The sequence below is a fragment of the Pocillopora verrucosa genome, chromosome 8, assembly GCF_036669915.1.
Source record: "Pocillopora verrucosa isolate sample1 chromosome 8, ASM3666991v2, whole genome shotgun sequence".
NCBI lineage: Eukaryota > Metazoa > Cnidaria > Anthozoa > Scleractinia > Pocilloporidae > Pocillopora > Pocillopora verrucosa.
In genome coordinates, this window is record NC_089319.1 from 7,241,846 (window position 1) to 7,255,315 (window position 13,470).

General features: G+C 39.0%; 1 protein-coding gene and 2 pseudogenes across 1 annotated transcript; 2 read left to right on the forward strand and 1 right to left on the reverse strand.

The window, feature by feature from the left end:
- LOC131798760 (uncharacterized) overlaps positions 1-13,470 on the reverse strand; it is a 142,059-nt pseudogene that overhangs the window by 68,043 nt on the left and 60,546 nt on the right.
- Positions 7,614-8,668, forward strand: LOC136283205 (uncharacterized; annotated as a pseudogene).
- On the forward strand, positions 8,233-10,737 carry LOC136283204 (uncharacterized). The gene has a single exon (XM_066171638.1). The coding sequence runs from the start codon at positions 8,858-8,860 to the stop codon at positions 9,947-9,949; it is 1,092 nt and encodes a 363-aa protein (XP_066027735.1). The 5' UTR covers positions 8,233-8,857; the 3' UTR covers positions 9,950-10,737.

Below are 13,470 nucleotides of genomic sequence, written 5' to 3' on the forward strand. Positions count from 1 at the left end.
TCGAAAATATCACCTGCAGTATATGCAATGCGATGCAGATCATAAAAAGAATGATCTTCTATAGCTCACTAATTGGACTCCTCGAAACATCCTACTTTGAATAAATGCATTTCGTAATAATTTGATTGTATAGTCTCTAGTGCAAGAAATGGTATGTAAAATCGGTGCGTAAACGTTATCGAAATGGATGCTAATTGTGAGAATCAAAAGGATGTCAAAGGGCTGTTTCCTTCACAGCTCAATATTGAATGCAATATCTTGTCTCGTCGCTATGGCTTAATGATACGGCAGACCGCCTTCTAGAGTGTTCTTCGCGAAAAATATCGTTCAACGTGCTGTTTGTATAAATAATCCCATGATTGCCATGGTTTCGACTACAAATCTGGATAAATAACTTGACACGAATAAATTTTTGAAAAGACTGAAAGAAACTTCTCGAGCCCGTAAAAGCGATTGCAATTTGTGGTCTTTATCACAAATAGCTCGAGAAAATTCACCTATAATTAACATTCATGGAAACATTGTGAGATAGCTTATGCGGAAGCAACACGCGTGAGTTCCTAGCAAAAATAATCCATTCAAACCCTGCAAAAATCATCGCACTTTCAGAGAAAACAAAAGTTTTCGTAGAGTTTCATTTTAGATTTAAAGCCACAAAAACTGGCTACACAGTTCCAGGAATTGTCCAATCAGTAATTGAATCTCTAACATTGTTTGAATGAAAGATTCTGCGGGCTTTAACCACCGAGTTTCTTGCTTTACTAAATAATTAATTTCTTCCTCCTTTTCCGCTTCTTGTCCGCGAGATTTGTTTAGGGGCTCTCCATGTTGAAGTCCTAAATGTAATAACTGTCCTAAATGTAATAAAGTCCTAAATGTAATAACATTTGGTCCTAAATGTAATAAAGCCCTAAATGTAATAACGTTAGGTCCTAAATGTAATAAGCCTCCAATGCAATCGTTTAACTGTGCTAACATTGAGATGTTAAAGTGACAGCTATTGCACCAAAGAATCCTCTGACCTGTATTCATGGCATATTGCGGGCTCGCTGATATTAATCAGGGTCTTTTTATTTGCTAAAGACGTAGGTTGAGAAGCATTGGCTACAAAACCTTATACTGATGTGTTTTTGGCATCAAATTGACGGACGCAAAAGCAATGACAACGCTGATCAATAGCTCTCTTTATATCATGGGCTCAGACTCTTAATTAAGTGTAACAGATTTTGACGATATACTTGTGTGATCAGTGCTGGAGTTAACACTTCATGAACCAAATTACAAGGAAAAGGAAGTCCACTGACCTATACGTTAGACAAATTCCGGGCTCGTAAGTGCATTTTTTGTACTGTCTTTCCTTACCAGATTTGTATGGGTCTGCATAAAACATATTCATAAGTGTTATTGACCAAGCGTGAGGTCAAAATGGCTGGATATTGGGCGAGTTCTTTTTTTTTTTTTTTTTTTTTTTGGGTTTTTATGGACTGAGACGAAGTCTCGGTCCGTAAAAAAGGTAAAAAAAGAACGAGGCTAACATCCAGTCATCTTGACCGAACAAGCTTGGTCAAGAGAGTTTGTATTCTCTTGGCTTAATCATTAAAGGATTCATTGTATAGAAAAAGATCTCGCTTTGATAAGAATCAAGAATGGCTTGTTTATTTCGAGAACCGATAGTGAAAGCCAACTGTGTTTGCAACACAATAAACCCAAGAGGGTCGTTTATTTTTTTCTATGTATATGCCGACATTGTCCAAAAGTTACGAACTTTGTAAGTTTTCTTGCGTGGGGTCAATACGGGGAATCCAAAGCGGGTGAGGGTAGGCCCATCATGCCCGCTCAGGTAGCCAGTCAGAACACAGGATTCACTTCATCTTGCCCGCGCGCGCTGTTAGCTATATGATAAAGTGACTTACAGAGCAAGATATCTATTGACCAATCATATATTATTCCATTTCACGATCACAGGTCTCGACATGTTGCCTTTTTTCCACGCAAGAGCATTGAGCTACAACATTCAACGCATGATGGTCAGTTGATGGTCTGATAAACCATTCATTTTTTTTCCTTTATCCCCTTATGACAGGTTCATCAGTTCCCGAACCGAAATATTGGGAAAACATATATTTTACAGTTGATCTCAAGTCTACATTTCATTTTTTGACTTCATCTCTTCTCCCTGCCGTGAGGGGAGAAAATGAATAGATAAATAGATGAATGAAAAAGGAAAGCTCAACAGTTTCCATTTATAGTCATATGGTACATGAACTGATTACTGAGGTGGAGTAAAGCCATAGAGGGCTACAAATGCAATATCCCAGGTTCAAAATTGAATAAATCAAGGTAGTCATTCTTAAAAACGAACTCAAATGCTTCATTAAAATCAATTGACACTGAATAACATAGATGTGAAAAATTTCAGTAACACTATTGATGATAACACTTTTCTTTTGGATTAACATGTGACAGCGAAATCATTCAGACTGCTCTAAAATGGTGCATCAGTACTTAGGACTTTCACACGAACGATAACATCAACAATAACATGCTAGTTCATCATCAATTGTAGTAAATTTCTTTTCCAAAAAGTCCTAATGATTACGTACCAATCGATTCCATCCTATTGAGCTTCCAGCCAAGCACAAGCCTACTTTAGGCTGGAAATAATTTTTTCCAACTCGATCAATAAACCGCTCAAAGGACCATACTTCGACTGCTGATATTTCTTATGTCCAGCAAGTAAAAGGACGCCCATTGATATCAGCGAGCCCGTAGTGTGATATGTATACTGGTCAGCGGTTTTTTGGTGCAACAGCTGCCACTTTAACATCTCAAGGTGGATGTCCGCCATAACAATAATGCACTGAAGGAGATAAACGATTGCATTAGAGGCTTATTACATTTAGGACTAAATGTTATTACATTTAGGACTCTATTACATTTAGGACCAAATGTTATTACATTTAGGACTTTATTACATTTAGGACAGTTATTACATTTAGGCCTTCAACATCTCCACGGCCAGCGAAACAAAACTGTTTCGCTTAACCATTAACAAAACCTGCCCGGATGAACTAAACTTTCTTTCCCGCACAAAAATAATGGCTATAGCCTTTGATCTTCGAGTGCCTGTCGAGCAATGCTATTATTGTGTTGAAGCTTTCTGGTCCATAATCCTCACAGGTTAGCTTTTCAGTTCGGTGTAAATTTGCTCTAGAAAGTGTCTTCAGTTCCCTTCTCGAGACACCACTTTTTTCCAAACAGGCAACCAGAAAGAAGTTCGATTTATTCACAGTGCTCTTGTTTTTAGAGCTGTTTTTCAGCTTCTCCGTTAATGCGAAAGAAAACCCGCTCAAAACGCCATCCATTGTTTTCGCTCGCTACTTCGGGCTATTTAGAGGTCGTGCTTGATTGGCTCTTTGTGAGTGGCTTAGTTAATCAAGCAATCAGAATTGTTTTTTATTATTTTTGCACTAAAAAAACCTTTTCACTTAATTCCATATTTCTGTATCGTATTTCCTATAATTGCATTTCTCTTTGCCAATCAGAATCGAGAACTTTTCTATATGTATATTATCAATAGCATAACCACCCTAACCTACAACAATGGAAAGGTTATGAAATGTGTTATCCAGAAAAAAAATTGTTTCTAGCTTTTTAGCTTAATTGCTCTTTATCTCTTTAAGCGAGTTAGTCGAGTATTAAATCCAACCGTGCAAATGAAACTTCTGCACAATGGCAATCCTGAGTCGTTGGTTTTTATAGCTGTGTAGAGAATTTTCGCTATTCTTATTGGTTGCTTTGCAATTTTCCTTCTAGTTTTCACGTCAAAATTTTACCGATATGTCTTACGTCCGCGAACATTTAGAAGAATCAATTACGAGCAACAGAAATTCCTAGCACGGTTTTTTTCGTTTGACATCGTAGGAGTCTTCGGGTCAAACTTCAGGGCAATTCTTCAAGTTTCTATGTCCCAATTACCAGATCAAAGAAGGAATATTGCGTAAAAACAAGGTACCAAGGTTTTTCGCTTGACCGCTGGTAGAGGTTAATAAGTTATTATCTTGATCTAAGACCAAATTCTATTCTACAGGTAAATGTGTTACAGCTGGAGTGAAGTATTAATAATCAGATTTTGGGAGTCAAAGGGCTATAATTCCGCTTGCCCGCCGCCGCAGAAGTCATTGATGGTTGCTGATAAGTGCTTAGACTGTGAGACATTATCCTTTTCGGCGAGACTTTTTCGCCATTCCTTGGATTTTATTTAAAATGGCCAATTCTTTTCCAACCAATCAAAATAAAAAATGCAGGAAAACCTCAAAACCACAACTAATACCATTGCTTTTTGGGATTTACCTCTATTGAAACGTCTTGGTCACCCTTTTCTGAGTCCCAACCGTCTGTTTTTATTGTTTTCTACCTGTATCGAACGTTCTCTTAAAGCGGAACTATGCACTCAAAGAAAATTAAGAACAAGCTTTCAAGTGCATTTAGTCTTTGTTTGTCGCCCGAAATCAATGCTAATAGCATTTTTAGCGAGTTTTTGTACATTAAGCGATCAATTATGGTGTGAAACCCCTATCAGTAAGGAATCTGTAATAAACAGTCAACCAGTATTTAGCGGTCACCTCGCCATTCTCCGTGGATGACCGCCTAATACAAGTTCGACTCACATATGATTGGCTCTTTCCTCACTGGGAACTCGATTAATATTCCATAAATATTGCTGATGTTATCGGTTTTCTTAGTTTGACAGCGACACTTTAGCTGACGAGTTTAAGAACGATTTCAATAATTATACCATGACTAATTTCGCAGCTGGTGCATCTGATCTTCTCGAGGTTGTCGACAATGCTTGGCGCGGACAGTATGTTCCGCCCAAACTTTTTTTCTTACCTGATTTTCCATAGTAATACTGGCTTCAAGAACTGTGTTCAAAATCAGAAGTAAATTTTGCTGGTAGGGGTAAACCTAATATTTATGTTGAGTGAAGAACTCATGAACACAATGTCTTTCCCTTCAACTAGATCTCCTTGGAAGGGGAAATTGTGGTAAATGTGGGATATATCTTACTAGATATCACAAGTTCTGGCAGTGTAAATCAAACCACATGACCTGTTTTAACTGTTTTGCGGACCAAATGTACCATTGCGATAGTACGGAATGCAGTTGCTGCTCAGAGAGTTTACAGCCAGTCAGGCCTCAAAATGAAGGAGACGAACACGTCTTTATTCATGTTGATGATTCAAACATGTGGATCGAAGCAAAGAAGCGTGCTGCCTTAAAGTTAAAGCTAAAATGTATTGAAGATCCTCGACTCCGTTTAGACATTGGAAAAGTAACAGACGTCGTTGCAAATGGGAGAAATGTTGCTTGGGGAACCTTGTATGGATCGGAACCTCCGCCAATAGACTCTGTCTGGCAGAAAATAAGGGAACGTGGGTGGAAGGTGATCACCACTGAGAGAAGCGCCATCACAAATAGGGAAAAGCAAGTGGATCATCAGATGGTAGCGGATATCACAGCGCTGGTCTCTGATAGGAGTGTCACCAAGGGGAAGATAGTAATTGTGAGTGGAGATGCTGACATGATACCAGCAATTAACGAGAGCATAAAAATGAAATGGTCCACTGAAATTTGGATGTGGGAAGGTTGTATTTCAAGCGCACTCAAAAAACTGGCGGACGAGAAGCCTGGGTTTGTCCAAATAAATACACTGGACTCGAGCCTAGAAGAAGTCACGTTTACTAATTTCAAATTCAGAGAAAAAGACATTCCAAAGTCGCGGTCTGCGATCATTAAAGGTATCGACTTTGCACCTGATGAGAAATGGCAAAATGGTCTCTGTGAGAAGCTAGGCTGGCCATTTCAGTTCTGTATGATTGGACCAGACGATTTGGATCCGACAGATTACGTGGATGTGATTCTGATCTTTGGTAAAGTGAAATCTGTTGATGGAAAGGGCATTGAACACCATTTTGACAAGATCTTCGAGAAACTTCAACAGGAATATCTTTGGAAAATTGTCAATTATCCCTCCTACCGTAATGAGTATGATCGAAGTGCTGAAATTTGCATCGCAAACAAATATGAAGCACTAATGAATGTAGACGACCAGCTAAGTGTGAGAAGTGATGATCCATCTCACAATGACATAGATGACCTGAGTGGAAGTGGCGAAGAAGATGACTTCCAACTTGTTCAAAGAAAGACGCGAAGGCGACGAAATCAACAATACTCTGCACCATGCGAAGACCGTTCAAACTGCAAGAGAGGGCTTAATTGCAAGTACTATCACAGCGAAGATGAAAAGAAGTTCTTTAGAAATCCTGATAAGGACAAAGAATGTTACTTCAAGAGTAACTGCAAATATGGATCGTCCAAATGTCACTATGCACACTCTAATAAAATGGGTTATTGCACTAAATGCCACAAATGGGGACACTTGCCGACGAAGTGCCAAACGAAAAACGGCGAAAATTGAAATTACTTGAAGCTAATGGGCACATTAGAATTTTACCCCGAGACTTAAGTAGTCGTGAAAGTATTTTACTGGTGACTAAACAACCATTACAAAAGCATTTAATATAGCAGATATCATCGACTTGCAATTAACATCTCAAGATTCATCCCTATCATCCACCGTAACATCTCTACCCTCAATAACAAGAAGTTTACGTGTCTCTGAACCGTCTACACATATTGCCAAAGTTTATTACTCTGTCTGGCCCGCGAAATTAACTCCAAGCTGTATAGGGCAATTAAGAACTACAATGCCCCCACATCTTACGTAGTCGGAAAACAGGACTTAGTTTGAGTAACGCAGCCATGCAATAACATTCTTAATGCACGGTAGTTAATTCACGACTGCTGTGACAATACTACATTTTATATTATTTGAAGTCACATTATCTCCATCGGTTAATTGGCATTATTTTACTGACCATGGCAAATGGAAATGGTGTTGCACCATCTTAGAAATAATGCATGGCTGGCGTAGCAAGCTCGCCGGGTTTTAATCCAACATGGCGAAAGCGTGACAAAGGTCTGTGACCAAAAAACGGAATTATCTGTTTTGCATCTTGATTTTACGTTTTGTAACACTAACATGTTAGAGTAAACTGAGAGGAAATCAAGGTCTCTAAAGCGAGTATAAAAGCTCTTTAGTTTCGAGGAGTCGTTCTTTTTGTACATTGGTGATTTTCCTTATCTCGATCGGTTTCGCTCTTTTCTATCCTATTAAAGCGAATTTTGCAATCTCGAAGACTGGCCGATTTTAGCTGGTTTCTTTTCGCCTCAATTCCCACTATAGTGACAAAAAATTCGTTGCTATATCAACCGTATAAAACTTACGCGAAAGCAAGGAAACCTATATGCTAGAAAGGATCAGTCACACTGTCACGCAACTGAAAACCTTTCAAGACTCCTGGTCGTGATCAATGAGAATATTTCGCCAGAACAGAACCCTAAAAACATTTCTCAGTGACTGAGCATCTTAAGGGGGCGTTCTGGTCAAAAAAAATTTAAAATCGTTATTTTTTTCGAAAATGTTTTGATGGCCTCTTTAGTTGGGCAAATCTGTCTAGTTTAAAGTTTTGATGTCAGTTTTTCCACTTCCAGTTTGCGAGTCAGTAAAAAATGAGGTTTTCTTAGCCTTGTTTTTTTGTTGTTTTTCGGTTTCCATGGCAACGGCTTCAAATTTTGCGTTATTTTTGCGATCGATGCGTTATAACTTGTTAAAACACGTTCCTACGGTCTGGTGTGACCAGAGTCCGTTCCACAGGTACAATCTTTTCGGTTCTAAGCTAGGTTACTAAGCCAATTCGGTTCTCGGCCAAAACACCGCGTTGCTCCATAATACTTTCGCACTGCTCCATAATACTTTCGCACTGCTCCATAATACTTTCGCACTGCTCCATAATACTTTCGCACTGCTCCATAATAATTTCGAATTACAATGCCAAAAGAAGGACGCAAACAAGCTGTTTTAAGGAAAAGTGTTTCGAAAAAGCGAAAAAGTGGTTTCAGAGGCACTTCAGTCCATGAATTAAAGCGCCAGAATAAAGAGAAACGGCCAAAAGTAGGAGTTACTTTCGTCGATGAAGACGATGTGGTCAGCGAGCTAATTCGTGTAATCTGTATGTAACGTATCTATCTTTCTAGCTACAATCTGCTTAACTTAATAGCTATGTTATGAAGTTTCTTAACTGTTTATTTTGTTTTGGCTCTTTTAGGCCATGTTGAGTTAGAAGAAGACTGTACAAGTAGATTTGGCTTGAGCAGTTCCATCTATGCCAGGTGTGATGAATGTGGAATGTCAGAACTACTTGCTACTGGATACCACAAATCTGATGCCACATTACCGAATACTATCCAAGGAAAAGATTTAAATCGGAGAGTTGTTTATGGTGCCTTTGAAATGGGTTTAGGAAGGGAAGGAATAGCCAAACTCTGCGAAGTGTTAGATATGCCTTTCAGTATTTCAATTGATACATGGTATAGACATGAGGATGCTCTCTTAGAAGCCCACACTGATGTCGTCCGAGAAGAACTGGCCAAGAACAGAGCTAAAGCTAGAAAACTTGCATTTCTAGAGATGGGTGAGGAAGATAACAATGAGAATGCAATAGCTGAAGTACCAGTGAGTTTTGATGGCACCTGGTCCAGGTGAGGCTATTCTGCCAATCACTGTGTAAGCTTCGTAATTTCAGCAGCATCTGGAAAAGTTCTTGACTTTGAGGTCATTTCTAAAGTCTGCAGTCAGTGTGACCAGAAAAAAGCCAATTGTACACAAGAGGCATTTGAGGATTGGTTGCAAACTCATGACTGTCAAGGCAGCTATGGTGGTTCCAGTCCAAGTATGGAAATGGAATGCGCTAAGCGATTATGGGGTAGGAGTGAACAATTTGGCTTAATGTACAAGTGGATGATATCTGATGAAGACTCAAAGTCTTATTCATCAATATGGAACATATATGGAGCATGTGACACTTGCAATTGCTTCGAGAAAATGGAACCAACATCTAAGGAGTACATTTCATGGACAGCTTCAAGTGATTACAAAGAATGGGAAGAGGGACATCTTCAAGGAACTGCTGATTGCAATCGAGTTATTAAACTTGATTGCATAGGCCATGTGCAGAAACATCTTGGAAAGGCCCTTTATGATTTCCAGAAGTCCACCACAAAACTGGAGGATGGCAAACCTGTTAAAGGTAGGAATGGAAGGCTGACCAAAACTGAAATAGAAAAACTTAAGAAATATTATGGAAAAGCTGTCCACAACAATGTCAATAGGGGCATCTCAACAACTGAAGAACGAGACAGAGCTGTGGCAAACATGAGAACAGAAATAAAGGCTGGCCTTTATCACTGTTTAAAGCTGCCATTAAAGGAAAGACATCAGTACTGCCCATCAAACTCTTGGTGCAAGTATAAGAAAGGTTTACCATGTCCAGACAAACCTCATCATCTTGATCCAGTTTTTAAAAAATGTCTTGAACCAATCTATGACAGACTGAGTGACCCTGCCCTCTTTGCAAGATGTTTGCCTGGCTACACACAGAATTCAAATGAATCTATAAATGCTTTGGTGTGGAATAAGTGCCCCAAGAGTAAATGGCATGGAAGAAAAAGAGTTCTGATGGCAACATGTTCTGCTAGTTTACACTTCAGCAGAGGTGCCTCCGTGAAGAACCAGGTCATGTTGAAGGCTGGACTGAATGTGGGGGTACATACAAGGAAAGAATTTAAGAGGAGAGATTCTAAAAGAGTAAAACAGGCTGAGGCAAGAGTGGACAAACAGTATAAGAACTACAGAATCATGAGGAGGCAGGCAAAACAAAGGGATGAAGAGCTGAGGTCCAACCGGGAAGGTGTGACATATGAGGCGGGAGGCTTCAATGATCTTGGACTGAACAGTGGACCATCAAGAAAGAGAAAAAAAAAATGAACAGACATAAAAACCATTCCCTGGTGACATTTACTGCTGTTTGATATAGTATTATGGTGAAATATCAAAGCAAATCAGTAGTTGAGAGAATGGAAGTCATTTTCATTGTTTTTTTTATCTCTTTTACAAATGTTTAAAGCTATTTTCTGAAAAATGGCCATTTTTCCTACTGCCAGTACTGCCCCCTATTTTTTTGTCTCTTAGATTTAAGGTATGTTAGTCAAACTTGGCTCAAGTGTTTAACATATAGACTACTACAACTTAATGGGACAAAATTAGACCACATAAAGTAGAAGCATATTTACAGGCAAAAACATAAATTAAATGGTCATGTGGTTGCCATGGCAACAATATCCGCCGTAACCAAATTTTGCCCCATTAGGTTGTAGTCCCTTTTATATAGAGTTGATGTGCCAAACATAAGTTTATTTATTGCATTTTCATTAGAAACAAAAGGGGGCAGTGTATCAAGTCTAACAATAATATTTTATTTTATAGGGTTAATAATTAACTCCAGAAATGCATGGTCAGCAATTTAAGATCAATATTGAAGAAGGCATAATCAGGTGCCTCTTTGGTGAAAATGTGAGCCATTTAGGCTAAATATTAAATTTTTTATGAATTTTAAAAGTTGTGGTCACAATTGTCCTAGTTTTAGACCAGAATGATTTTAACCTCGGTTCCGGGGTCGCTCGTCTCCAGAGTACAGGAAGAAGATCAACCCAGGGATCAAGGTTTGAAGAGATTTGTCTTCCATTCTCATCATGCAATTTCAACTGCCGAATCGCTTCTACCGTATTTACCCTTGTATAATGCGCACTTTCTTTCTACGAAAATAACCATCAAAATCGCGGTGCGTATTATACACGGTTTCTATTGTTTTTCAAGTACGTCCTAATTTGCATACGTTAAAAACACAAGAAAGAAAGTAACAAACGCCATGTAGTAATTGGTCTTTATTGGCTTGAGTTAAATAATCTACCGATGAAACATTTTCAATTTCGATCCACAAACACAACAAAGAAAGTAACGAAAGTCTCGTAGTAATTGGTCTTTATTAGCTTGAGTTAAATAATCTACTGAAGAAACATTTTCAATTTCGATCCATAAATAAATTAAGTAGAGTATTTAAGAAACAGCTGACGAGATAAACATTACGATCGTACCGTATTACTGTAATCACAAGCGATAAGAAATTCGAAATGGTAACGAAACTTTCCACTGCAAAACGTCAGTTGTAGGAAGAATTAACGTTTTTTCTGCTCTGAAAACTTTTGTTTATGAAAAATTTGGTCAAAAATCGGGGTGCGTATTATACATGGGCGCGTATTATACACGGGGAAATACGGTACTCGCAAAGTTTACAGGGAGGAACGGATAAGGGATCAGTCGTCAATAGAAGAGTATAAAGGTGCGGAGGGGGGGCGGGGGGGTAAGAGAATTGAGCGTTTCTTTATCTATAGGGCCATCCCCCTCCCTTCCCCCTCTCCTCTTCACTAATTCTGCTCAACGTCAAACTTTTATACTTCAAATTCTGTTGATATTTGCACATTAAAACCATGCGGGGGGGGGGGGGATACAGAATCTTATGGGGGATTGGAGTAGTTTGATTCAGACACGATCAAAATTCTCCGACCCCACCCCCTTCCCCGGCGAGTTACAAAGATCGATTCCTTTGTGAGAATTCTGTGGCATTAAGTTTATTTATATGCAATACTAGATATGCTAGCGGTTTCTTGGTTATTAAAATCATTGTCTCATGTTAGATCTAGATGAAAAGGAAAACAAACAAGCTGTCAACTTGAACTTCTTTTCCCGAAGTTAGCGTCTTTATGACTCATTAATCAAATACAAATTCCAGTAACAGACGATAATGATGAGATCAAGAGTCAAACCGTCACTTAATTCTGAGAATTTTTTCTTTCCTTTCCGTTACAGAAAATCTACTACTCCTAGATCTCAGAGTTTGCGATTTTGCAAAAGAGATTGTTCTTCGGTAACCATTCGGATTTAATATAAAATGTACAAGAGCTACAGACCGAATATACGATTACTTATCGCAAAATTTGATACAGTCTTAAATCGGCTCGTAATCACGCACGCGTATGAAGTACAGGCCCTGATCAAGCGGAGATGTTTTCCCGGAATAACAGAGCAGGACACGCTAAGTCGTTCAAATAATGCACGGTGCCTCTCAAAGAAGGCACATGTCTAATGAAGGTAAAAACCACACCGTGACATTCGATGAACTCTTTGTATCCTCCACCGCACCATGAGGATGGACCTCGGATGCGCCACACAATTTTATATGGTCTATTCGTCTCCAATAATATTGGATCATCGAAAAACACGTCAAATCCGTAATAATAACCATTTGTAAGAGCAACCTTTCTGGATAAATGCGTGCCTGAATGTTTTGTAAATGTTATCCAATCGCCATGATGTCTCTTTACTTCAACTGTGACATTGTATCGCTCGAAGCAGCCGAAAAGTTGAATGCCTAGCAGGTAGATGGTCTTATCGACAGAGAAAGCAAGCTCTCCCATCTTATCTCCATAGTTCCACTTTTCATCTCCACGCGGAGGATGGAAATTATCAAATCTAAGGCATAGATGAAAATCGACTCTTTGAGCCGGTGAAAACTGTAACGGGGTCTTCAGTTCATCCAGATAAAAACTCAACATGTGAGATATTTCCTCGTGTTTCAGAATGTTTTCCGTTTCTCTGGATATCGTCACAGATCTAAACTCTTCGTACGACATCAGAGGAAATCGAATCGCTTTCACAATTTCTTCCCCTAAAATAATTCTCCTTTCCTTTCCACCAAGCGTTATTCCTCGCCTCTCACATTCTTTTACGCCCCAGCGATCAACAGCTTTGAACAGTTCTACTTCTTTAATATTCAACACTTCTTTCTTCACAATAGATTCAACAACAGATCTCTCAACTGTAGCAAATTCGTCTGATGTCACAGCTCTTTCTGTCTGCTTCTCAATCACTTTCCAACATCGATTTTCCAAATCTGTATCTTCAAACATACGAGCACACGACAAAGTGCAAAAAACGTTTGATACCTTCACTTGGAATGCATGTTGCACAAATTGTTTGCAGCTCAAGGCGAGTTCAGGTGTCATGTACTTCTTCGCCAAATACCATAATTGAAGTACGTTACTTCCGCTCAAGTTCGCTTGGTCGCAGTAGATGTAGCGAAATAATTCTAACAAACTCTCGTACTCGCAGTCACTCAGTTCGATAGAGTCTTTAGTCTCCGGCAGTGGACCATAAAACATAGAATGGAACACACGACTACTGATTGCGAGCACAAATTTGTGAGCTGGGATGACCTTTCTAGTTTCACTTTCTTCGGTGGAGGCTTGAACAACAAAACTCACATCACTCATTTCCTTATTGTTGAAGAGAAATGCAATTTTTTCCTTCTTTGTTTGCCTGTGTGAGTGCCAAAGATCTTCAAGAGAAGGCATAGTTGCAATCTTTCCTAAGCTGCTGATGTTAGTAGGGGT